Source organism: Dermacentor variabilis, chromosome 7, assembly GCF_050947875.1.
Source record: "Dermacentor variabilis isolate Ectoservices chromosome 7, ASM5094787v1, whole genome shotgun sequence".
NCBI lineage: Eukaryota > Metazoa > Arthropoda > Arachnida > Ixodida > Ixodidae > Dermacentor > Dermacentor variabilis.
In genome coordinates this window covers 62,938,195-62,965,118 of record NC_134574.1, presented here as the reverse complement: position 1 = coordinate 62,965,118, position 26,924 = coordinate 62,938,195, and the positions used below count along the sequence as shown (strand labels likewise).

General features: G+C 47.1%; 1 protein-coding gene across 1 annotated transcript in view; it reads right to left on the bottom strand.

Annotated features, from left to right (window-relative positions):
* Positions 1-26,219, bottom strand: part of LOC142589087 (uncharacterized) — a 33,316-nt gene extending 7,097 nt beyond the window's left edge. The window contains exons 1-3 of the mRNA XM_075700874.1: positions 26,102-26,219; positions 25,952-26,037; positions 11,315-11,401 (exon numbers count right to left, since the gene is read on the bottom strand). Of these exons, the coding sequence (XP_075556989.1) occupies positions 11,315-11,401; positions 25,952-26,037; positions 26,102-26,172 (244 nt within the window). The 5' untranslated portion in view covers positions 26,173-26,219. The remainder of the gene's footprint in view (positions 1-11,314; positions 11,402-25,951; positions 26,038-26,101) is intronic.
* Between the last annotated feature and the right edge of the window lie 705 nt (positions 26,220-26,924).

Below are 26,924 nucleotides of genomic sequence, written 5' to 3'. Positions count from 1 at the left end.
AGACGCGAAGAATCGCCGCATAGTTCAACAGTTTACGCGTCTACCTAATACCGCAGCTTCATCGATGTGCGAAGACGTTTGTCCACCGCATGAGCCCACCTCCTTAGAGAACGTCGTACGTATCGTTGGGCGAGAAATCGGACCAGCGTCTCCTGCCACGCCAGTGACGCAGTGCTTTGACGATTCCCAGACGCTTGTCTCTCTCATTCAGTCGGTAATTCGCCAAGGACTTGCCAATGTGGGCCTTCCGTCCATCTGCTCCGCCAGCCGTCCTGACTTTGCTTCGTCTGCTGCCTTTGCCCTTGTTCACCGCAGCCAATACGGTCCGTATCCGAGCCATCGCGACCCCGCCGAATGGCGCACATATGACGATAGACCCATCCGCTTTTACTGTGGACGTGTGGGCCACATCTCTCGCCACTGTCGAAGTTCCTGGCCATCACAGTCTCGACCAAGCTTTCTCGCCTACCGCCGCTCCTGACTGAATCCTCGCCTGCCATCCCTCTCCACCGAGGTTGTAGACGCTCCTGACAACTCTCAAGCCACCGCGACCAGCCGTTCACCATCACCACATAATTGCCGCTCCCGTTCGCCCAACTGCGTCGCTCTCCGTCCCCAGCTTACCGTCGCCGCTCTCCGACGGGAAACTAACTGGGGCAGCTCCTGGAGGTGACGCTGCTCTAGAACCCCGGCCTGAAATTCCTCTGCTGACCCTGCCTACTAATCGGAACCTTCTGGACGTGGACGTGGATGGTTTGTCCATTACAACACTCATCGACACTGGAGCCCAAATTTCCATCATGAGTGCGGAGCTTCGAACGCGCTTCAAGAAAGTACTGACACATGCTGCGACTCGAATGCTCCAGGTCGCCGACGGTGGAACTCCGGCTGTGCTTGGAATGTGTACTGCTCGTGTCAGTGTCGCCGGTCATCACACGTCCGTTTTGTTCAGTGCGCTCGAACGTTGCCCTCACAATGTTATCCTCGGACTCGACTTTTTGGCCGCCCATTCTGCTCTGATTGACTGTTCCGCCGGCGTAGTACAACTTGACCTACTACTACCTGTCCCCATTGACCTTCCTGCTCAAGCTCCAACTCAGCTTTGTTCAGTGGATTTTATAGGCTTGCTATCTCTTGCAGCAACCTGCATCCCTGTCATTGTCGATGTTCATCTTGCTTGTTCACTTAAAGGAGTCAGATGTGTCTCGCAAACTTGGTGTTGTAAGTGTAATACCAGAATGTACATAAACGATTGGCCGCTGCCTTGTTTCTAGACGGTGAAAGGCCTACCCATGAAACCATCCTTACAGCTTTAAAAGTTACACGACTTGAGGGAAATATTTATTTTTGTCAACATATATGGGATCGTTCTAAGTGCTCAGCAGCGACGACCCATCCTCTCATTTTTAAAGTAGACACATGGTCCCTTAGAGCGGGATACTAAGGACAGCGATCTTTCATTTGGAACTCATTGGACTAGTCGATAACCTACCAAGCACCGTTCGACTGTCTACTCCTTCTGACGCCCACGACATCTGTATATGGGCTTTGGGGGTGACACGGCTTTAGCTTCACGCCTGGCTTCGCCAGGCAACTTCATTGACCCCTCAGTACCTTTGTAAACGAGGATTGCTGTTGTCGCGGGAGAAGTGCGCAGTTGTGGCATTTACTCGCGAGCCATTGTCCGCAGAGGCTGACCAATCAACAGACAAGTGATATCCTCGAACAGAAGTTACCTAAGCTTGGGGGTTGTGATCCACCTACACCTGTCATGGGACCATCACGTAAACCATATGGAACAGCAGCTGATTGGTATTTGTCATCAGTTAGAGTTCCTTACAGGAAATAATTCGTGGCTGTCTACACGAGCGATGATACAGTTGTACACGATGTTTGTTGGATAGCTCTGCTACAGCCTACTTGTTACATTTAACACCTCCAAACTAACTTTCCCACTACTCAGACAATTTAGGACAGGCTATTATTGCATGCCTCGGTTTACCACGTGTTGCGTCAACGGATGAAATTATTACCTTTGATCTGCACTATTCAGTAATGACCGAAGTCGCCTTCTAGAATATGCATGCCCAGTTATGCATTTTTCCCCGGAAGCATTCCCACCCACTCGCCAATCCCACCGTGGAAAGACACCAAACGTCTTACATTAAAGTTCTCAGTGTATATCGCGCCTCGTTTATATTGGCGTGTAAGCGTGCCACTACATCGGTGTCACCTCTACGGTGTTTGTGCCGTCCAGAAGTGCACCTTAGGATTCCAAAACTTCGGAAAAAGTTGGACCTAGCATCATCTGCTGTAAAACAAGTAAGTTTACTCTTGTTGTACGAGAATTACAGTAACCACGTACATACCTATAATGACGTATAGACTGAATCGAGCAGTTCTAGCGGTGCACTCTTCATACCGACAAGAGGAGCAACACTGAGATTCAAGACGGCACGCGTCACGAAGTCCATGGCTGGAGAATTCACAGGTCTGCGCAGTGCTTTTTAAGTGAATGACACGGTGATTCATAGCATATGGACCATGTTTTCTGTGTCTGGAAAGGCTTTACACTGTATGCATTCAGCCTTCCGACGTGAATCTCATGAAGAGCTAATGGACGAAAATGTCAAAGCTTAGCACGATGTCAAATAAAAAAGCTCCCAAATTATTTCCCAGTGGCTGCGCAGGCTTTGCGGGATAAGCGCAAATGTTTACGCTGGCAGAGCTGCCCGATATTCGCATAAAGAACACAGCGTTCACATTCCTATTTCCCCGACAAGGGGGTCTGTCGCCTGGCATGTTAGCTCTATTTACCTGCTGGCTTATACCCAGTGCTCTAACTCGGCTTATCAGGTCTTCTAATGCGAAAACATTATAGGCCTCATGAGAAGAAAAACCCGGAGTAGTTGGAGGCGTTGGTGTGACGACCGCGGGTCCAAAAGGTCGTCAACTCCCGACATTTGGTTGGAGTCGAACCCGCGACATATGTTGTTCATTACGTCTCAGTCATTGAAGATATGAATAAATAAAGCAATCAAACCCACGACCATTTCTGGGAGTCGAAACCACGTCGTTTGGTGCCATTTAAGGTGAAGTTATTTAGGGTACAGTGAATTGACGTAAAGTTACGGCACTCGAACCCATGACCTTTGTTAGGAGTCGAATTCTTTACCTATGGTTGGAGCAGAACCTACGGCCTTGCGTTGTTGCATAACGTCCAGTCATTGCGCGGTGCTCGCAACACTTTCAGATTCAGGCTCGTTGGGTTATCTAAGAGCCCCTTCAATTTTTTCGAGATGCGCCACCTACCCAATAGCACATCTGCAATAATCTACACCGGCGTGAAAGAGGCTCGTACTAGAGCTGCACGTATGTACACATTAGTACATACTCAGTAACCCATGTTTGTCGGTTGATTGGTTTCAAAACGTATTCGCTCAACACTGCCCGGTGGTGCGCTGCCCATTGGATTCCGGACTACCAAGTTAACTAAGAAGGCTGGAAACGGTCACATAAAAAACATAGATGCATAAACTATCCCCCGTAAGTGCTTCAAGTACCGAAACAGTGCTAACGCAATAGTATAAGGCGCATCAGATTTCATGAAAGGAATCCTTCGCTTTCACTCAGACCTCCAGCCGGGATTCTTCGACGTGACGCATTGCTTCTAACCCGGCTGGGGTAGAATGTGGCTTACAAAAGGTTTGCGCTACTTTCATTGGAATAACCTACAGTACACCGTGTGACGATTGTGGCAGAGAGGCGAACACCGAATATTTATTCTGCCGCTGTCGCTGATTTGAGTCGCAAAGACAGTATCCATCGCATTGGGACGTCTGGAAAATTGGCCTTTGTCCGCGCAGGCACAACTCGAAGACTGCCACATCGCTTATTTGGCTTTAATTCTGCGAGGACACTTTTTGTGTTTTTAAGATGGCTGCCTAAATTGAACATTTCCTTGGTGGGGCCCTTCGCGCGCCTGCGCGTAATGCCCACGTTTTCTTTGCACCAGCGCCCTCTCTACAGCTCACGTTTCTATTCCCCTTTCTATCATTCTTTCTTCCTTTCTTTCTTTCTTTCTTTCTTTCTTTCTATCTTACTGCGATGGTTGAGCTTGGTGGAAAGTCGATGCCTTAATTTTCGCTGCCCGTTATTGCCCCGTAGAACTTAAAACAAAAATGAAGCTTCGGGCGGAGCCTTTTGCGGTCAACAGTGTATTCGTGCCGTCTAACCTTAACTATAACCTCTGCTAATGTTTAATAACAATGTAACAATTTCGTTTAGAGAACATTTTGCCTTTGCTGTTTGAATGTATCTTCCAGGGCACTTGTCAAGTCATTTAGCTTCAGTAGGACTCGTTTTTTGGTCTATTATCTTCCCCCGTACATTTTCTGAAGACAGCACTGAAAACTGACTTCATGTGCTGTCTGAGAGGACGGGCTGTAATTTAACATATGATGTGCTCATTTGTGCTCAATATAGATGTGCTCACTTCTTCCGCAAAAAAATCTGCGTGATATGTTTCTGCAATCTTGACTGTGTACCGTTGTACTTAGTGATTTTTGCCCTTAGTGTTTTTGCTCTTCTTTCTTTTTTTCTCCTCTTTTTTTCCCTTAACGTATCCCACCTTCCCTGCTGCTGCCATTGTAAATGGAACCTGGGGCCAGTCAAGCTGCTTTTCCGCAACTTTTTTCCGCTTGTTTTTCCGCCACAACCATGTACCTTCTTGCTTGTGGAAACAATTAAATGAAATGAAAATGAAACATCTTGCTCTCAAACATCACGGCGCTCATTCATCGGGCGGTGTTCGAACCATACACAGGTGTGACACGTTGGAGTGAACCAGGACGCAAGGCAACAGTTACTTGGCAAGTGGGACGTCACCCTGGCAGCGAGCAGGGCTATAGCAATAATGGCGACGCGAGAAGTGCCGTGAGTGGTGTTGCAGGCGCCGCACCTAGATGGTGCGTCAGCTGAGATGAATGAAAAGCTGTCGGTGTTTACGCAGGCGCGGACTAGCGACGAACAATAGGCGTGGCATACCATGGGTGGTAAACTGCCGCGCAACAAAAATATCCGTGCGGCAACATTTTCCTGTAGCGAAACGACCGGGTTCTATGAGTTATTTTTTTCTAGCATGTCGCTCGCCAAGTATCGCGGAGAACCAACAGGACCAGTCGATTCATTAACGGGGTCGAATACCACGAGAAACTCTCCTCTCTCACGATCGCTAATCGGAGCAGCAGTGGTTCCTCCTGAGAGCGAATGGCTTGTTTACGGAAGCGGCAAAGTGTCCGGCGATTGTGGCTTTGCCAAAGCTGGTTCGTGCTCCCGCCTGTGGCCTGCCACGCTCATTTTTCCCGCTATTTTGTATCTACCATAAGTCAGCACCATGCGAAGTATTAGCTGTCGTTTACTGTTTCTTCTGCAAAAACCGGCCGCCGGCCTGTAGATTCGAGACATTAATCGGAATGTCCTAGCTCTCTGTTGCCGACACTTTGACGACATTGAAAAAGGAAAAAGACGAAGGCTGGGTAACTGCTTGGGAGCTTGCAAGTTGGCAGAAACGCTACAGTTTCGCCATGCAACGCATTTGTATTGAAGCTGACGCGCCCGTGTGTATGTGCCGACTGAAGAGGAAGACGAAGAACCGTGCAGTGATCGCGAGTAAGCCCCGTGCTACTGACAGCGCTTGCAGTGCCTTCCTATACCTAGCGGTCCAGCAAGGTTGTCAATGACAATAAACCTCGTCGTATTTCGTACTGAAGGTTGCTGAGAGCCTTCGTCTCGACCTGGAATTCCACACTCGAACGTTGTCAACAAGATCGCCCTCCATTGTGCCTCATTGCGCCACCTCGTTGCCTGTACGAGCGGCTGCCGCTGTATTCTGCGCCAGCGTCCGAGTTCTTCGCCAAGTCACCAGCCTCACATATGAGATACCACCTGTTACTTCGACGTCTTTTAACCACACCAAGAACTAATATCGTGCATGTTTCGCGACTGAGCCCTATAACTCGCACAGTGATTGGACACCCTAGGAACCATCGAGATGATGCTTTTGCAGCGGGGGGAATGTCACATATACGAGTTTGTGCCGCTGTGGACAAAAGGACGTTGTGAGGTGAAGAGGAGGTTGAAGTGTCTCGACAAACGGTAGATGGTGTTTGTTACCCTGAATATTGAGCTACAATTGCGTGTACGGATTTCGGAAAGGCTTGTCAGCACAGGATGTCTTCCTCCTCCTCAAGGAAGAGGTCCTCAACCCACAACCGGGCAGCAACAACAACATACTCCTAGCCCTCGACGTAGAAAAAGCATTTGATAATACAGCACACGAAACCATCCTAGATGGCCTCGCCGCCATAGGATGTGGAGAGCGAGTACACCATTATGTCGTGGCTTTTCTCAGCCACCGCAAAGCTCGCATCGGCATAGCAGGACTACAATTGGACATATATGATCTACCGCAGAAGGGTACTCCGCAAGGATCAATAATATCTCCTTTCCTCTTCAACATCGGACTTCGAAAACTTGCTTTGCAACTGGAAAACATCCCAAAACTCGGATGTGCCTTCTGTCCCGACGATATCACTCTATGGGCAACCAAGGGTTCATACGGCGACAGAGAAAACACATTACTCACAGCTATCGGATACATCGAGTCATACCTAACCACAGCAGGAATGAGGTGTGCCCCACACAAGTCGGAGTACCTTCAAGTCCGGCCTAAGCAAACTAAGGAACATCGAGCCCCGCCAATACATCTCGAGATTGCCGGACAACCTAGAAAGCGCGTCCCGACCGCACGCATACTAGGTATGCACCTCCAGGAGAACAACGGCATAAAGCTAACCTCAGAGAAATTAAATCACGTTATAAGAAGCACCGCATCACTCATCGCCAGGGTAGCGCGCAGCCAAGATGGTTTCACAGAGGACGAAACCTTAAGACTGGTACAAGCCCTTGTCATCAGCCGTGTCACGTACGCGCTACCGTATCAAGTCAAGCGCAAAAGCGACACAGAGCGCATGGACACTCTTATAAGAACGGCGTACAAAACGGCCTTACAGCTACCGTCAAGCACAAGCACAAAGAAATTACTAGCGCTAGGCGTATACAACACCATTGAGGAGCTAGCAAGTGCCACGCTCATAGCGCAGAGGGAGCGCCTCAACAAGACTCAACAGGGAAGACACCTTCTTCAACGGCTAGGGTACCCACTGACACCGCAGTACTGCAAAGAAGAAACACAACTCTTGCCTAACCACATTAGAGATATCATTGTAGTAGACCCTACTCCAAAAACATGCACCCCACCCACAATCAAGAGAGAAGAGCAGCGCGAGCCCGCATGTTGCACAAACGCTGTTTCAGAGACCCGGATACATACTACACGGACGCTAGCCCGTATCCCTCGTCACCACGTTGCGGGCCAAAATACACACTCGCAGTTGTCAATCAGGCGAACCTGGTAGCCTCAGCCTCCATCCGCGCCACATGCAGCGCAGCAGCAGAAGCAGCAGCAATCGCTCTCGCACTTCGCGACGCCGAGAGCAAGGGAAGGTCCGCCGGCGTCCTTACTGACTCACAAGCGGCGTGTCGTTTATACATGAATGGAACACTCCCTATACAAGCCATTCGAATCCTGGGTCGCACACTAGAATGGACCCACGGTACCGTCTGGTGCCCCGGGTACGAAGACCTGCGGGGCAACGAAGAGGCGGACTGCGCAGCTCGAGGTCTCACTAGCCGAGCGGCAGACCACACCGTTCTTCAGCCCCCGACAGACCGACGAGCGACCCACCACGAGTTATTAACGACAGGTCAACAAATACTACAGGACCAACGGCTCGGAAGAACGCAATACGCTTCCCCACACAAAGCTCTCAATAAACTCCAGGCAAGAGACTGGCGCCGCCTGCAAACTAACACATACCCACACTTGTCTCGTCTACACGCAATCTGCCCAGACAGTTATACGTCTCGAACATGTCCCTGGTGTAGCAACCACACAGCGACACTCGCGCACATAACACACGAATGCACCGACCGTCCGGGCGACGCAATTTCGCCATGAGTCACAACACGCACACTCACCACGTGGTCTTGGGAGGCGAGACTCTCCGAACTGGACCTGGGAAGCCAACTGGCGACCCTCGACCAGGCCCGGCGAGCCGCGATCGCCAGTGGAGCCCTGTCAGAGGGAACCACCCAGGAATAAACCGCGCAACGGTTTCTGCAATAATAAAGTTCCTCCTCCTCCTACAACCTCTTAACTGTGTATATTCTAAATACGTATATTTTCTTCCCTAAAACAATATAATAAGTAACTAATTACGTATAACTGCCAAAATAATGAAGCGAACAAATAATTCTAGTAATGTTTAATTAGCAAACAATAAGTTCGGCAGAGATGCTTTAGACTGCTGATCTGTGGGAATGCGAAAGCATTATACCATCTGTAGGTCTCGGAAAGTCAGCAACACGATCACTTTACACGCTCAGGACGTCACGCCACTTCCTCATAATTGGCTGCGCCATCACCTGCCTAATGATGCATGCACTACGCCGCAATTAAGTCAGCCCGAATGATCGATTCGCCGTGGCTTCGGGGAAGTGTTCTCTGCTCCCACCCCAGAAGACAGCGCTCGATTGCCAACGAGAATGAAATGCACCGAATTTTTTTTCAAAGCCCTTAGTTTAATTTGTTTGCAGGAACCCACCGAAACATTTGACGTAAATCAGATAATTCTTGACGCGCTTTTAATCCTTGCGTCATCGGGGATTTTTGGTACCATTTTTTGAAAACCCCGAGTACGGCACATTTCCGGGTAATAGGGCATATAATGATTGTGAATTAAAATAAATTGAGCAAACGGCCGTCATCATACGACCCGATACGTTCGGATACGTCATAGACATGTGTACAAGGCGAGCTACTTGAAAGGATGCTTATGCGCTATCTGACAATTCCAACTAGCAACTTTCTGGAGTAATTTCTAAACAATATTCTCCTAAAAGAATATGTTCGCAGCAATGGCGCCATTGCGCGACTACTACAAAAAGCATTGTGGAGCGCGTGCTATATTATAGAAGCTGAAAGTGTTGTTTCATTGCAATAATAAATAAATGGGCGATGCAGACGCATTTCTGCCTTGATTGTGGAGGTCGCCGTATAACCGCTCCATATAAAATTCAAGCACGATAACAACGTCACCGCATACCGTCTTCTGCATGTACAACTAAAAACGTGCGAAGGTGAGTCGATGATGGTGATTCAGTCTCGCGCGCGGGAGGAAGCAAAACGGGGAGGAAGCAAAACGGGAAGGAAGCGCGCCGTCTTCCGTCGTGAGCAAGGTACCGGGAATTGAGACGGAGGGGACCCGCCTCAGAAAGGCCTTCGCTCATGCGGCGCATTGTTTCCATATGTCTTTCCCACGCTACCCTGGCGTCGTCCCATAGCCGTTGTCTCCACAGAGCCCGTCTTGCGCGGTACTATGCTTCTCACGCTGTCGTCAGACCCTCCTCCTCCGCTTCGCGCCTCATGGTTTCGCTGCAACCTCCTCCTACGCTCTCCACCTCGTGGTCTCTTCGCTATCGCGGTCGTTCATCCTGCACTGCGCTAGCAGGTTCGCTGCATTATTTGCTGTGCTCGTTTTCTCGGTTACGAGGGACACCGACGCAAAATGAAGGAACAGGTGCCTGAGAGCTACGCTCCAAAACTGTCCTGACTGGCTGGCTTTCCTAGGCAATCACTCATCATAGCACTGCACATTCTAATTAGAAAGTTGGCGTGGTGATATCTGACACCGGAATGCACTCATCATTATGATCATCATCATCATCAGCCTGGTTAAGCCCACGGCAGGGCAAAGGCCTCTGCCATACTTCTCCAGCTACCCCAGTCATGTATTAATTGTGGCCATGCTGTCCCTGCAAACTTCTTGATCTCATCCGCCCACCTAACTTTCTACCGCCCTCTGCTACACTTTCCTTCCCTTGGAATCCATTCCGTAACTCTTAATGACCATCGGTTATCCTTCATCCTCATTACGTGTCCTTCCAATATCCATTTCTTTTTCTTGATTTCAACTAAGATATCATTAACTCGCGTTTGTTCCCTCACCCAATCTGCTCTTTTCTTATCCCTTAACGTTACGCCTATCATTCTTCTTTCCATAGCCCGTTGCGTCGTCCTCAATTTAAGTAGAACCCTTTTCGTAAGCCTCCAGGTTTCTGCCCCGTACGTGAGTACTGGTAAGACACAAATTTTATAAAATTTTCTCTTGAGGGATAATGGTAACCTACTGTTCATGATCTGAAAATGCCTGCCAAACGCACCCCAGCCCATTCTTATTCTTCTGATTATTTCCGTCTCATGATCCAGATCGCAGACACTACCTGTCCTAAGTAGATGTATTCCCTTACCACTTCCAGTGACTCACTACCTATCGTAAACTGCTGTTCTTACCGAGCTGGTAAACATTACTTTAGGTTTCTGCAGATTAATTTTTAGACCCACCCTTCGGCTTTTCCTTTCCAGGTAAGTGAGCATGCATTGTAGTTGGTCCGCTGAGTTACTAAGCAAGGCAATATCATCAGCGAATCGCAAGTTACTAAGGTATTCTCCATTGACTCTTATCCCCAATTCTCCCAAGGTCTCTGAATACCTCCTGTAAACATGCTGTGAATAGCATCGGAGAGATCGTATCTGCCTGCCTGACGCCTTTCTTTATTGGGATTTTGTTGCTTTCTTTATGGAGGACTACGGTGGCTGTGGAGCCGCTATAGACATCTTTCAGTATTTTTACATACGGCTCGTCTACACCCTGATTGTGCAATGCCTCCATGACTGCTGAGGTTTCGACTGAATCAAACGCTTTCTCGTAATCAATGGAAGCTATATATAAAGGTTGGTTATATTTCGCACAATTTTCTATCACCTGATTGATAGTGTGAATATAGTCTATTGTTGAGTAGCCTTTGGTGCACTGGTGAAAGTTAATATTTGCGAATACGCGCAATCAAATGAAAGTGTACGGATAAGTCGTGTTAGAAAATTTGTGACAGCTTCGTAATTACTGAAGATAACTGCAGCTCATAAAAGCTACGGATGAAGGTTGCAAATAACATTACAAGAGAGCTGCGACCGCGGCGGCAGGTTGTTCACGCACAGTCCGCGAGACGTTTTCTGCATTTTCGCCTCTAGGTTCACATTGTTTCATGCTTTGTTGGATAATATTCAGCATAGTAGGCTTTCAGTGTTCTCATATTCTCTCTGTACTTCGGTAATATGAAGCAACGTACGTACCACCTTTTTCCTTGAACACGTATAATACGGCACACGTGTATGCATCATTTGCATACCATATTACTTCCGATCCCCACTGGCGGCCGGCTGCATCGAAAAAGGAAATTCCAGAATTAGTTCTGCTATAAGGACAATGTTTCCAATCCATAATTGTTACAGTTTTACATCTAGTCCCGAGAAACAAGACCCTATGTAAACAATGTACGCAAACCTCCCTAAAACAATGAAAAGGCGTATGGCATTTTGACACTTTGCAATAACTGATATTATGAAAGTGCACGCCATGTTTCTCATCGCGTGTTTATTAAATGTCACCAATTATTCCTATAATAGAACAAGAAAGTACACTGGCAGTACGGCTTCACATTTTTTGCGCGTCTAGTGTGCTTTCGCAGTATCAACACGAGGCTGTCTTCTCTTGTGTGAACTTTCTAGACACCTTTCTCTCCATGTCGAAATCTAGTGTTTAGTTTTTAGTGAAAAGGGCGATATAGAAGAATCAGGGTGCCATTTAGGTAAAGTAGAGCGGTAAGCACATTCACGGACACCTTTGTTTTTGTGTCGCTATGAATCCGACTACGCAATAACGATTTTTTTAGTTGGCTGCCGTACTTTAATTCGGACTGAGCATTGACAATCACGAACGAGCCTATCTCACCAAGGTTTTTGTCGATATTACGGTGAGAATAAAGGTGATGTCGGCACGTACCGTATTGCTCAAACTCGTATTTACAATCTTTAGGGGGACAAATATGCAAAAAATGCTTTTCGCATTATTAGCCCCACACGACACGGCGTCCACATGTGGAGACCCCACAAAGAAAGCTGCACCAAAACGGACTCGCAACCACGGCCAATTTTGTTTAGCTGGCACTTAGTATTTTCTGCTCACTCTCTCTGACTTCGAATGACCAACGACACCATTGGATCGACGTCTATATCAGGTGCAAAACAATTTTTTGTTGTCCGTCATTGTAGTAGAGTTAGTATGTTTATCCGTCATGCCGTGAAAGCTGCATCACGTAATGTGGAGCTGTATATCAATATGCCAACACCATCAAAAGATAGGCATATGGGTTCGGACAGACGTATAGATATTGAAGTATACAAGCAATGCTAACCACAATACCTATTCTGTACAGTAGTCTGTTTTTAAAGGGTCCCTAAACCCCTTTTTATTGAAGTCGAGAAATGTAGAGCAACCATCCGTCATTTCGTTGTGCAGTTGTACCACGCCGTCGCAGTTAATGCCTTTTGCTGCCCTTGTCGTGCATCGAGTTTGGGGTCATTGCACCCTGCTCGTCCAACTTCGGCGCCCCCACAGCCGCTCGTCATATAAGCCACTCGAATAAAGCCAGTTGACAATGCGTTCTAAACCTGTCGAAAAGTGCATTACTTGCCTCCGCTAAACCGAGCTCCCAACAAGTGGTGACCCAACACGTTTACGTTCTTCTTTCCAACACTAGCTATGGAAGCCACTCCTCCTACTTCTACTGACACCACGGTTAGGTCTACTGTCATCGCCGCAGCGCTTAAGCTTCTCAGCTGTTGTCCGAAGAATCCTCAAATTCGGTTTATGCAAGCACAGGCCTGTTTTCAACTCCGGCGCCACACCTCACTGATGGCAAGGTACCTGCATGTCATCACCGCGCTACCCTCCGACATTGCCGATGCCATAGACGACTTGGTAGCAGGTGCGCTTTCTGCAATAGCGTGCGGCGACCTGAAACGCACGGTGCTGCAGTGCCTCGAGCCATCGCAACAGAGTAGGCCTCCACAGCTCCTCTCTGAAGAACTCCGCGACCAACGACCGTCACAACTCCTGCACCCATTCCGTCGGTTGCTAGGAGGCCACTCCGTAAAGAAGATCCAGCATCCAATATTGCACGAGCTCTTCCTGCGGCGCCTCCCACAGTTTGAACGCATGGTAGTACTGTGTTCCGACGAGACCAGTCTCTATCCGCTAGCTGCACTCGCTGACCTCATATGCGACTGCTCGAGTGCAGCACAGCTACCTATCGCCGCTGCGAATATCTCCTAGCCTGGTTAACATGCCTTTCTGTGCATAATTTCCCTCTCCGAGCCACGAGACCAACTCTCGCGCCCGGAGAAAACAGTTGACCGCCTTACCAGAGCACTGAAGCTGACAATTTGTGGCAATATTGGCGACCAACTTTCGCGGAACCATTCGCCTTCACCCTCTCGCAGCATACCTAGAGATTCACCGCGGCAGTTCTGCTAGTACTACCCTCGCTTTCTCGAACAAGGAAGATGCTGCATCCAGTTCTTTGTGAATAGGAAAGGCACAGTCCAATCGCTAACGGGGGAATGCGACATCAGCCCTCGCGCAAGTCGCCTATTCTTCGTAGTCGACTGGATCACCAGCACCCGCCTCCTCCCTTGACACCGGCGCCGAGTTGTCTACCGTTCACTTTAAAGGCGCAAATCGCCAACGCGGCAAGTCCACATCGACGATCCACGCAGTGAACGCTGCACTCGAGTCGTAAGGGCTTCGGTCAATGACATTCGACATCGGACTCCGGTGCTTGCACAGATGGGTATTTCTGATCGCCGAAGTCTGCTTTATCATACTGGGTGCGGATTTCCTGAGCAATTTCAACTTTTAAGTGAGTGTTCGCGATCGGTGCCTAAAAGACAACGTCAAGTTCTACTGTGTAATTGGCCTGCAGTTTAACCTCCCCTCTTCTGGCATCCATACCTTTTGGGCGGTCACAGCGTACGACATACTTGATGACTATACGCAACTCAAGAAGCGGTGAAACGATGCGCTGCTCATGAAACACGAGGAAATGTATCATACCACCACCACAGGTCCAGCTATCACCGCCGTGCCATGGCGGCTCGCTGGACGTTGGTTGGAAGTCACCCGCCATAAGTTCGAACACGTGCAACAGCTCCACCTTATTAGTCCTTCTTCAAGCTATTGGACTTCACCTTTCGATCTGGTTCCAAAGCAATACAGCGGTGACTGGCGGCCTTGTGGTGATTACCGAGCGCTGAAGGCCTCCACTACTCGGAATCAATATCCCCTTCCCTTCATGACTATATACGACTTAGGCGCCCGTCTCGCAAGAACCAACATCGACCAATATCAATTTGATAAGGACGTACCATCAAAATTCTTTCGAGAGCAGCGACACTCCGTAGACAGCAATCAGTACTCCATTCGGGCTATTTGAGTTTGTCGGTACACTTACTGTTTCAAGAATGCAGCGAGAGTTCTTGAAAGGTTCATGGACGAGAATACGAGCGGAGTGTGTTTATTTTCTTTTACCTTGGTGATGTTCTCGCTACAAGTCGCACAGAGCAAAAGCACAAAGAGCACCTTCGCCTTCTGTTTCAGCGACTGGACGAACGCGCCCTTGTACTAAACACCTACTAATGTAATTTTGGAGATGAAGCCCAGGATTTTCTAGGACGCTGCATTTCGCCCAATGACATCAAGCCACCGGTATCACGGGGGCGGCTAATAGAGGACTAGCCCCCTAGCCGCCATTGGAATATGAACCTGGCAACGTTTAACGCTAGAACATTATAAAGTGAGTCGAGTCTAGCAGTGGTATTGGAGGAATTAGAAGGCAGTAAACGGGAAATAATAGGGCTCAGTGAAGTTGGGAGGCCAATAGAAGCATATACAGTTTTAAAAAGCGGGCACGTCCGGTGCTACCGGGGGTTAGCGGAGAGACGAGAACTAGGAGACGGATTCCTGATTAATCAGAATATAGCTGGTAACATACAGGAATTCTATAGCATTAACGAGAGGGTGGCAGGTCTTGTTGTGAAACTTAATAAGAGGTACAAAATGAAGGTTGTACAGGTCTACGCCCCTACATCCAGTCATGATGACCAGGAAGTTGAAAGCTTCTATGAAGACGTGGAATCGGCGATAGGTATAGTGAAAACGAGATACACTACACTGATGTGCGACTTCAATGCCAAGGTAGGCAAAAAGCAAGCTGGAGACAAGGCAGTGTGGGAATATGGCATAGGCACTAGGAATAGCAGGGGAGAGTTATTAGTAGAGTTTGCGGAACAGAATAATATGAGGATAATGAATACCTTCTTCCGCAAGCGGGATAGCCGAAAGTGGACGTGGAGGAGCCCGAACGGCGAGACTAGAAATGAAATAGACTTCATACTCTGCGCTAACCCTGGCATCATACAAGATGTGGACGTGCTCGGCAAGGTGCGCTGCAGTGACCACAGGATGGTAAGAACTCGAATTAGGTTAGACCTGAGGAGGGAACCTGTTTGTGCAATTTTTTCAACACGCGGATTGTTTTCTTTTTTTTTTTTTTTTTAATCCGGTGGAAAATTGCTGGCACCGGGATTCGAACCACGGACCTCTTGCACGCGAGGCGGGTGTTCTACCTCTACGCCACCGCTGCATTGTCAACGTATTGTCTGCGGGCAGTCTGTTTTCATTTTCCCGGTAATGGACACAACCACGCACGTTTTCCGCGGCGCGACTCTATCAGGACACCATTGACTTCTTCCTATGAAGGCGCTTTTTGTGTGCCTTTGCGCTGAGATAAAACCTTGAAGATTGACATTCGCGGCAAAGAAGAGACATTGTCGTGCGAGCGCATAAAACCAGCCTATCTTGAACATTAATCTTTTATTCTTTCCGCCATTCAAAGATAGGCCGCCGGCATTCTAGGGTGGGAGCTTTTGTGGCGACCGTCTGTCACTTCGTTGTCCCCGCTCATTGGAAATAGAGTTTGCCGCTCTGAGGAGGTCATTGCAGTTTGCTAACCCTGACGACGCATCGACAGGAGGTCATTGCCCTTTGCTTGCCTGACGGGGGTATCACCACCGCCACTTGCCAAACCTGTTTTTTCCCGTTTGAATAAAGCCAGTAGATTTTCCGTTCTGATATTTTGAAAGCGTGTATTACTTACCTCCGGTAAACCGAGCGCCAAGCAAATGCATTTCATGTTGAAATTGACTATTTGAATAACACCTTGCCGCAAAATAACTACTTTGATGTGTGCAAATGAAGCCGAGGTATTGACAGGAAAAGATTGCGTAATGTCCACTTACCTATGCTCCCCTTCCTTATTCAATGCCTTGGACTGTGAAGAATACGGCTAAGCGGTGCGTGCTTGCAGCGCTCCGCGAACTGTCGGTGTTATGTTTGGCCTGCGCGGTATTCTTCCTGTGAAGGTTAGGCTATTGCTGTACAACTAATTAGTTCTCTCTGTCTCTAGCAATATTGTTGTACCGTTTGGTGCACTGCGGGTGTCCCAAATTTATCCAAACTTCACCTTCTTCATAAGAGCTGTAAGATGCATTGCTGGTCTTCCTTATCGTTCCACCACACATGACTTCTTTTGAAATATGAAATCCTGTAACCTGTAGTTTATACAATTATAGACTTTTAATGATCTATAAATGCTCCCCACGAAGTGATGAACATTATATTCGTGATCTGGCAAAACTTTAGACTAGACAAAGAAATTTGGATTGTGCCGACACCTAGGGCATACTATACCGCGCAGCCTCTTTCTTACACACTTCTGGTGTTATTAAATAAATTAAACAAATAATTGTTTGACCCCTTTCAGCATTCAAGTAATGATATTAAGCGATTTCGTCTTACCAAAATTACGTGATATTGCACTCAGTTTAAAGGTCCACCTGTTTTTGGTATTTTTTTCTCTTTCGTTTTCCCATAACCTGTTATTGGTTTTTCGAATGCCCATGTTTATGCTGCAATGTATAGCGCTGCTTTTTACAAAGTGTTTTGTTATTTTGTTTGAGTGTTTATTTGGAAAATTGAAAATCTGTGCCTTTACTGTACTGCCAAATTGATAAAGAGGGCAGGACCTCTGTCAAGCTGTGTTCTTTCTCTGTCCAGGAGAAAATAAAGACTGAATTGAATTGAATACTTCAGGTCACCATCGCCGGGCAGTTAAAATTTGATTTTGGGTGTTCACGTAGGCGGCTCTAATTATAATTTTAGCACCTACAACGTACCAAATGTAACCAAGCGTGGTTCTCTTAAGCGACCAGCAGTGCCCATAGCCAGCGGACCCATCGCTGCAGTCCATGGTGGCCGCGGTATCTGTGCTACGTAGAAGACCGTAGTTTCAGGCAAGTGTAGTGCGCATGCGCAGCATTTCGTTTGCTCACGACAAGTCTTGAGCGCGTGCTCGCGTTCATATGCGCCAGTCTGACTGCGCTACGTGGTGTGGACCGGCTTTTCTCAGCACCAGCTTGACTACATGCACGTAGTAGCCCGGTCAAACTTGTGCCCGTTGAAGCACTGCCACCCTCTCTCTCTCTCTCTCTCTCTCTCTCTCTCTCTCTCTCTCTCTCTCTCTCTCTCTCTCTCTCTCTCTCTCTCTCTCTCTCTCTCTCTCTCTCTATCTATCTATCTCTCTCTCTCTCTCTATCTCTCTCTCTCTCTCTATATATATATATATATATATATATATATATATATATATATATATATATATTCATACCCCTATTACGCTCAATACTCAACGAAGCCTGCCAAGGTGCCTTACCAGGCGCGGCCCGAGGCATCTCGAGCGTCCAAAACTAGTCGATATTAGCGAGATTCAATGTCTAAAATTTCAATAATTAGGGTGGCCAGAGTTTAATACCTACAATGGCCGCCAGGGCTGAGAGCGAGATGACAATGTCTCGCCTATTTCAGGGCTGCGTTATTTGAAACGCACATTTTCGTTTACTGTAGCGTTTTTTCGAAACTGCTTTGACAAATATACACAGTAAGAGTAGCCAGAAGCACATTGATCCGCACACCATCTTGATTGATGACAGCTATTGGCCAATAGCAGCCGCGTATGGGAACTTGTTATATTACGGAATAAAGCACCCAGAAAGGCGTGAAGAGCAGGCTTCTGGTTTGTATGACCAAGCACGCTGGTATGTTCAAGAACCCTTTAAACTTCAGAACGCCTGGAGGAAAACAGTATCACGTTAACCACTTGCATTTATCAGATAACTTCTGCGCTGATTAGGCACGTCAGCATCCGCAGAATTATTTTGTTTCATTGAAGATAGTGGCTATTCCTAATTAAGATAATTAGAAAGCGCCGAACCAATGTCAACAATTTGTTTTAGCCTATAAGCCATTACCGTTGAACAGTACGTCAACGTTGAACAACGTAGAAGCACCTGCTTATTACTATATGGTCCATTCTTGATGTTTTTAGAAACCGTGGGAACGTCGTCAAGGGATGTGGAGCACTCGGCAGATGTGCAAAGCACTCGGCGAAACGGAAACCTTCTTCTGCTTTGCTTTGCTTTGATCATGCACGGATGATATCCCTTCTTTGACGCATCGTTGTCCTTGGTTTACTGGATATTCGTACAATTAGCAGTGTTAATGGTCCAACGTTGGTTGCTTACGGGACTTAGGTTTCTTTGGGAGTTGAGCGGTTTGTTTTGAGGGTGGGAGAAATCAGTGACCAGAAGTTTTTCTACGTTGATTGAGCAGCCACGATGGGCTTGCTGTTGTCGTTATCTGTAGTGGCTGAAATTCATTTACCTTCGGCTCATGCTTGCACCTTCGTGGTCACAAACACTAGGAGTATGCGTTGCCTTGGCTGGACGACGCAACGAGTCTTCCATGAAAATAAACTTACCGTAGATTGTTGGATTGCTCATCAGGGGCACTGTGAAACTCCCTGTTGCTGTTTGTACCATCCGCATTTCTTGCACACTGCGCGAAAGCTCTTTCGGTATTCCTGTAGTTACGAGAGCTATTTCTTAGTCATCTTTGCTTACGGTGTGCCTCTAAAGTCCAAGATAAGAGCATGACATACAGTTCATAGCTGTTTTCCATTGCGTCAACCACGTCTCTAACCATGCTACAATTGGTTTTACAGAAGAAAATTTTGTTTTCAGTTGGTACTTCCGTGTCAGTGAGAAGATCTGTCTCTAAGTCGTCCTTTATTTTAGCTTCCTCAATATTGTCATGGCTTGTAGCTTCGGTCTTACAATCTTTTACCAGTTTTATTTTTTGAAACCCGTGAGGCACAAGAGTAACAGAATGGGCATTCTGCTTTGTGAGACCTGTGATACGTCTTCACAACTCACTCTCTTTCTCATCACAATAGCAAGGCTGATTTTGAACTGCTGCAACCAGTATGTCTCTGTAATCTACCTGAATACTACCTTCATACATGTCGTCGTCAGAGACCACTACTTGCAGCTTTTCCTTTAGAAGACGAAGCGTCTCCTAAACCTTTCCAAACGGCTGCTGATGAGGCGAATTTTGAGCGGTAGTGGCTTCACAGAGAGCCACGTCAATTTCGTCGAAAATGAGGCTGACCGTCGTTCTTATCAGTGTCACATTCATGCTCAGCGTGGCCTGCTTGTAGCAGGGAACTGTCGTTGGTTGGATGAAGTCCGCCGATAAGGTTGACTCCGCTCTTCCTTGCTAATCCATCCTTGGGCTCGTCATCTGTCAGTTCTGGGGGCATGCTCGGTCGTTGATTAATACAGGTCCCGGGTTTCACGACACAGTATTGAAGAAACCCGCGAAGCACCACACAGGAAGAGCTGTCGATGAGCGAACATGGTGATGTTAGGGAACAAGAGTGACGTCGACGAGAATAAGTGAGCGAGGAGGAATTTTCTACACATGCTTCGCAGCAGTGGCGCTCGATGGCGCCGAGGGTACTGAGCGAAGCGCGAAAATGGTGTTTCTGGTGCACTCCGCTAGGGGGTGTGGGCCTTATGGGGCTCCAGCCGCCCCCCAAATTTTTTCGTCCTCTCATGCACTGCCGACAAAAAACGCCCATCGCGCTGGAAATTATTCTGGATTTTACTGGAATGTCTATTTCACGCTCTAAAAGACACTTCGGCTCGACCATTGCGGACACGTACTGGATTTTGTGTCAAAGCCCAGGCACCTGCAGTCGCAACACACAAGGAGCTCCCGCCGAACACAAAATTTCAAGCGCGTTTTTATGGCGAGCGAAGCCGCGGAATCTACGGAGCCCATGGATTTCAATTCCGAAGCGTTATGGGTGTAAAGTTCTTGCAAAATTTTGATGCGAAAGGTGCAGTGAAGATTCAAATTTCGTGCTTTAGATTTTCCATTCCGGCACTTTGGGGGTTTCTTGTTCTCATGAATATTTGACGCCAAAGGTGCATTGATTTTTCTAAAGTCGTAAATCGGACCATACAATGAGACTAGCAAAACTTGCACGTTATCAGAGAGCGGACAAAGCCCGCAGCGAGGTCCGATGTTACGAAGCGTTGTGCTAGTTTATTTGTGTCGTCTTGTCACGGAAAGGAATATCAACATGTTTTTCGCCTGCGCCAAAGCATCCATGTCAAGACACTACAGTCAGCAAAGCTAACTATGTTCTTATTTATTTTTCTACTTTGACTTTTATTCGCGACGACCCACATTCAACCTCTTCAATTTTCTTGTTCTCACAGCCCTCGCGCTCCCAGAGCCAGCTAGAGTGCATGCGCGCTTTTCTCGTGATTCCTCGAACACCGTGCTACGCCCCTCGGTGCGTGCGCGTTGGCTTTTCTATGGCCGTCTGTATTTATCCTGGCAGTGTTTTGGACGCTTTCTAGCTAGCAGACGAGAAGAAACAAATAGTCACTCCCCGCTGTCACTGTGGTGACTAGACAGATTGCAACGCGTTCCCTTGAGAGTGTCACCTTCAACACAATATTATCGCAACTTCCCCGGAAAGTCTCGCCGCTGTAGGATACCGAGCACTATGCGTATGGTTCTCTGTGGACCAAGCGTCTCACGTTTCCTTTGATATTCCTTCGGTAGCAACATTAGGTGCCAAAAGTAGGCATTGGATTGTGGCCAACACGCATTGATTTGCGTTTTCTTCTATTCGGTGCTCCGTCCCAAAAAAGAAAAAAGAAGGCGTTGTTGCGGTGCAGCGAATTCTCGCATGGTAGAAGTTCGATTTTGTTAGTTCTTCTTTTACACAAAGTAATATACCACGAGGCTCTTCAGTAGCCGGATGCTCTTATTCTATTATTCTGATAGAAGTTATATGGGCACTCTGGGCACATTCAAGCCATCGCCATCGTGTTCACCATATTGTCCTAGGCGGTAACATCTTCACCGCGCGGCAGATGCGATTTGTTCCAGCGAAAGCGTGCGGAGGGGGATGGGTGAGCCCACGCAACATGCTTATTTGCCTTGTTTGACGCATTATATGCAGTGACATGTAGATATGTGGATTTATTGGTTACTTATAGTACATGTATCTAAATATGTTGTTGCGAGGTTTTGTGTGTACACGCAAGTTAACTGTGCTTCCAGTGACACTTGTTTTTGGCTTTATAGAGCTGAATCTTCGCATCTGTTTATTCCTTTGTTGCTTCAAATTTCTAATGTATATTTCGCAGAACTACTGCTTCCTTTATATACGCTCTGTTGCGGCTATAACTTCGGTACATTTAGTAACAATACATGACCGGTGACAGCTGCTCTTGCCCAGTACATTGGAATGAAAGACAGCGTCGCTCAGATTTTTTTCAGTTTCACTACTGAGCGTTACATCACATTTTATTACATTACATACATTACATTTCAGAGCTTCACAAAGCTTCATTGAAATATAGGTCCTCAACTAGTTTATTTCATGGCCTTTAGATTTTGATATAAGCGGCAGGCACTGCTTGGCTGATTTCCAAATGATATAGCTCCAAAGTTTGTGTAGTATTCTGTTTACGTAAAAAATAGAGAAAAAACGTGGAAGCATTGCTATCAGTTATTTCGGGTGCAATTTTCGGGAGACACGGATATATTCTTTTATAAAAAGCTACATATTTTACTTGCCTCTCATGTGCATAGCGTTCAATAATCCGTCTACAGCATCTTTGGCAGTGACAATGGAGTTATTGTTCATTTGTTTAATCCCTGGACAAATTCTAGAAGGAGAAGGCCGGACTGGAATGTCACGCGACCGCAAAATTTGTTTAAGATTGCATTCGGCTGTTTCCTTAGCGTTTCAGTGCCTACAGGGGCAAGGAACGCAACTGGCCACAGATAAGTCCTCTGCGATGCGTACATACGGGAGCCTATATGATCGTATCCGATTATTATTAACGGCAATGTCCTTTCATATGTGACCAACCACATATACATCGGCGTCATCATTGATCGCATTGTTTCATGGTCGAAACAGGTGGCAACGGTAACGAAAAAAATCACCGAACTTGCTCAAACTTTTAGCTTTCTGGCCAGTGTGAAGTGGGGCCCATGTGAGCATTCGCTACTCTGGCTGAACAAGGCTTTCTGGTTCGGCTGCATTTGATATAGCCTGGAAGTTATATCAAGTTTGAGCTTATCATGTTCAGGTACACAGGGAAGTGCCCAAGCACAGGTGCTGAAAAGATACATAGGGGTTCCACGTTGCACCTGAAGTTATAGTACAAGTGGAGCTCACGTCACCCCTGCAGCTGCCTTTCTTTTCAAGTATTCCTGAAGCAGCTGTGCCGTGACAGACATCACAACTTGACGAGGCTTCCCGATATACGGCCGGGCTTCACTATTTCGAGAGGCATTACATACCAGGGATCCGCCATACCATCATACTTTGCCTCTGCTGACCTTCTACATGTGCCTTCACGGGGAATGTCCTAAATGTGGGTACGTCTCCCTATTCCCGGTATTTATTTAAAATCGTGAATGACTGCCGTGGGCCTCATACAACTATAACTTGAATATATATGGAAAGAATATGGCTCCAAGGTGACAGGTATACAGACAGGTCGGTACCGTCGTATGTGTCAGTTCGGATTTCGTCGTACCTGCGCATCAAGCCATTCGAGAGTTTTTTCTGCGTAACAAGACGACGCCAACACCCGCAGGACTAGTACCAATCAGAGAGGTAGTTATCTATATTTGGCGACTGCCTCATCATGTATGGACTGACTTCAGTGACGCAGAATTGGCTGTGCAGCTACTTAGAGTTTTAATGAAAAAAAAAACGCTTACCGAGTGCACGTTCTTCAAACTTCTGAGCAAACACTATGGCGGAAGAGAACGGCCACCACATGACATTTAAATGCATTGCCACTCACTGTGATGTACACGGCAATGAACTGGCCATGCCGAAGCGAATAAGGCACTCGAAGAAACCGTCACAGCTTGCAGTTCCTTTCTCAAGAGCGCACGCAAACTGCCTTCTGTCAGATGTCATCCGAGAAGCGACAAAAAATACTGCGGCAATGCGGATGATCGCCACGGTTAACTCCAAAGATTCGACCCTAGCGTGAAATTTTGGCTACCACAAAAATACAGTGCAGCTGTGCTAATCTTCTGCACAGACTTAGGCTGGGTATGGCGTTCACACGCGAGTACATCCAACTCATGCGAAGCAACAAGCCTCCAGACTGTGAGCTGTGAAATGTGAATGGGACTATGGGTAATGTGCTCGCCGTTTGATTGCGCTCATTACGTGCAAGATCCAAAGAAGTTGACCAATCATCTTACCCGCCACGACATCACACCGTTGTCACGGGGGGTTAATGAAGGCGCTTGGCCAGACGTTAAAACGAGTTTTCTGAGCGGCCTTACTTGACATTTGAAAATGAACTGGACTAGAGTGTAGGCTTTGGTCATAAGTAATTGCTTGTTAGGTGTTTTACCTGCTTCTTGTGTCGTCATTGTCACAAATCATGCTCCTCTTTCTTTGCCTCTTGCGCTTACCCCAGCACAGAGTAGCTGGCTAGAGGAATCTACCTCAGTCCGTCTTCTCCGCATTTCGTACCGTTAAAGTTTTCTCTCTCCCTCTTCACATCAACAAAAGACGTTCCCTTCAGTTCTGCTGGACGCGACACGACAATGTCTGCTTCTTGTAAGTGGACAAATGATACCATGCGTACACCTAACGGACCATTTAAATAAATCGTACGATTGAATCCGTGTTGCAGCACTTCGCAATTAAGAGCAATCCTATTTTAGTTTTGGTTCGCAAACCGGATCGAGTTACCTTTGCAGTAGAGATTGCTTTGTCGCTCAATGTACTTTTTTATTTATTTTCCTTCGAGAGATTCCTCTAATCGTACCGTCATGAAGAAGACAAACAACGACTCAAAAATTAGGAGCGCGAGTCGTGGAGTGTTGTAAGACCTTGCAGCTCTGCATGCGTTTAAAAATATTTTCAGCTTTGTGTGTGCAGTACACGTACACCGTTTGAAGCCGCTTGGCGTACTTCAAGAATTAATACTGTATAGTTGGAGATGGGCGCAGACGTGATGGAGATTATACGTGGAGTGGCTCACTTTGGTGCTAGAACGTGTCAAGGCGGCTGCATCCTCGCTTTTCTGCCGGAACAGGCAGTGGCTGCTTGTGCTAAATGCGTAAAATATGGGGCTGGTTTGTACTGTGCAAGCGCACACGAGTTTGTTTGTACAGACGCCAAAATCTACAAAAGTTATGTGAAGGAGGAGGAGGAACTTTATTATTAAAGCAACCATTGCGCGGTTTTTTCCTAGGTGGTTCCCTCTGACAGGGCTCAACTGGCGATTGCGGCTCGCCGGACCTGGTCGAGGGTCGCCAGTTGGTTTCCCAGGTACAGTTCGGAGAGTCTCACCTCCCAAGACCACGTAGTGAGTGGGCGTGTTGCGAGTCGTGCCGCAATTGCCTCGCCCGGACGGTCGGTGCATTCGTGTGTTATGTGAGCGAGTGTCGCTGTGTGGTTGCTACACCAGGGACATGTCCAGGACGTATATCTGTCTCCGGGTGACTCATGTGGAGGAAACCTGAACAGGTAGCAGTCAGTGGTTAACATTACGAATGCTCTAACAATTGCTAGTCAGTCGTTTTGTTAACGTTTTGATCAAGTCTAGTGTCAGTGCGCTCGTTACCTGTGTTGGATATCAACGGATAATTTTAAAGCTAACCTTTCTTTGTGTCTTCCTTTGACTGTTCCACCGCTTCTGCTGCTGTTGCTGTTCTCTGGCCTACACTGCCGGGGGATGGTTCGGAGCGTGTGTATGCATGAGAGCATCGCGGCAAAGAAAGGTGACGAGAGATACTCGTTTGTGGAAAGTGAAATATGATACAGCTACGGCCACCAGCGAAAGTTACTTCGTTGTTTTTTCAGTTGTTATAGCATAACAATGCCTCCAATTCATTCGGGCCTTCGCAGCATTGCTTTTGTTAATTTCCGAGTTTAGATGGTTAATTTTTCTACGCTTTTCGTGAATTTTAATAGGGCCTTTTGGTGTTTTAGCGCATTTAACGCTTCAAGCCACTTCTCAACACCCGCCATACACCCACCGGGCTGGCTTGGCGGCTATGGTGTTGGTCTGCTAAGCACGAGGAAAGCGGTGTGTATCCCGGGCGCGGTGGCCGCATTTCGGTGGGAGCGAAATGCAAAAACGTCCGTTTGCCGTTACTGGGGGGCCGTTAAAGAATTTCTGGGTGTCAAAATTATTCCGGAGACCTACACTACGGCGCCTCCCTTATTCGAATCGTGGTTTTGGCGCGCAAAACAAAACATTCAATTAAATTGTATTTTGGTGCCATAGCTATGCGAATTTGACGAGATTGACAAAACCCAGATGATCGCAATATGCATCAGGACAGCTCTAGACTTTGTTATTTTTTTAAAGCGAGAAAAAAAAACCAGAAGTAAAGCTTACCTTCTTCGTAAGCGATTACAAGTTGGTCGTACACATCAAATGTTTCGTCCCATTGTGTAAAATATCCTTGCAAGTCATCGACGAACCTATAGAAAGAACCATGCGGCACCAAGCATTTTTTTTCTTCGACAGCCACTCATTCGTTCTTACCTGTAGCCAGCATTGTAGTAATATCTTTCATACGTGATATTCCTGTCTGTTATATTCTTTTTAATGTCCATGTCGCAAGTAGTTGCATATTTGTCAGTTGACTTGTACACCCAGATAGGTCCACTGTACTGCAGAAACTAGACCATCATGGAGGTTATGTATTAAATAAAAAGTACACATTAAGAGTGAAAAAATCCCAAGTAACTTCACGCCAATTGTGTAAAGTTTCGCATTTTATTATTCACGTGTATTTATCTTAAACCAGAGCGACAATGCACATAGGTAGTAACCGTCTGTGTATTTTCTTTTCATATAGTAATCGATTTCTCCTCCTGTAGATCTTTAAGAACCGCCCAAAATAGGCATATAATTCGTTTTCATATTCCCTAGATCTCTTTTCCGCGATATACCTGTAACCTACGAGACACGCTACCCGCCGTGGTTGCTCAATCGCTATGGTGTTCGGCTGCTGAGCACGAGGTCGCGGGATCGAATCCCGGCCGCGGTGGCCGCATTTCGATGGGGGCGAAATGCGCAAACACCCGTGTACTTAGATTTAGATGCACGTTAAAGAACCTCTATTGCGCACTCCTTAATGATGCCCATGAGATTGTCGTTCATTGCTGCAACACTAAGGTCCTCTTCCTGAGTTAAAGCCGAGTACCTGTTCTGTAGCTTGATCCGGAATTCCTCTAGTTTCCCTTTTACCGCTAACTCATTGATTGGCTTCTTGTGTACCAGTTTCTTCCGTTCCCTCCTCAAGTCTAGGCTAATTCGAGTTCTTACCATTCTATGGTCACTGCAGCGTACCTTGCCGAGCACG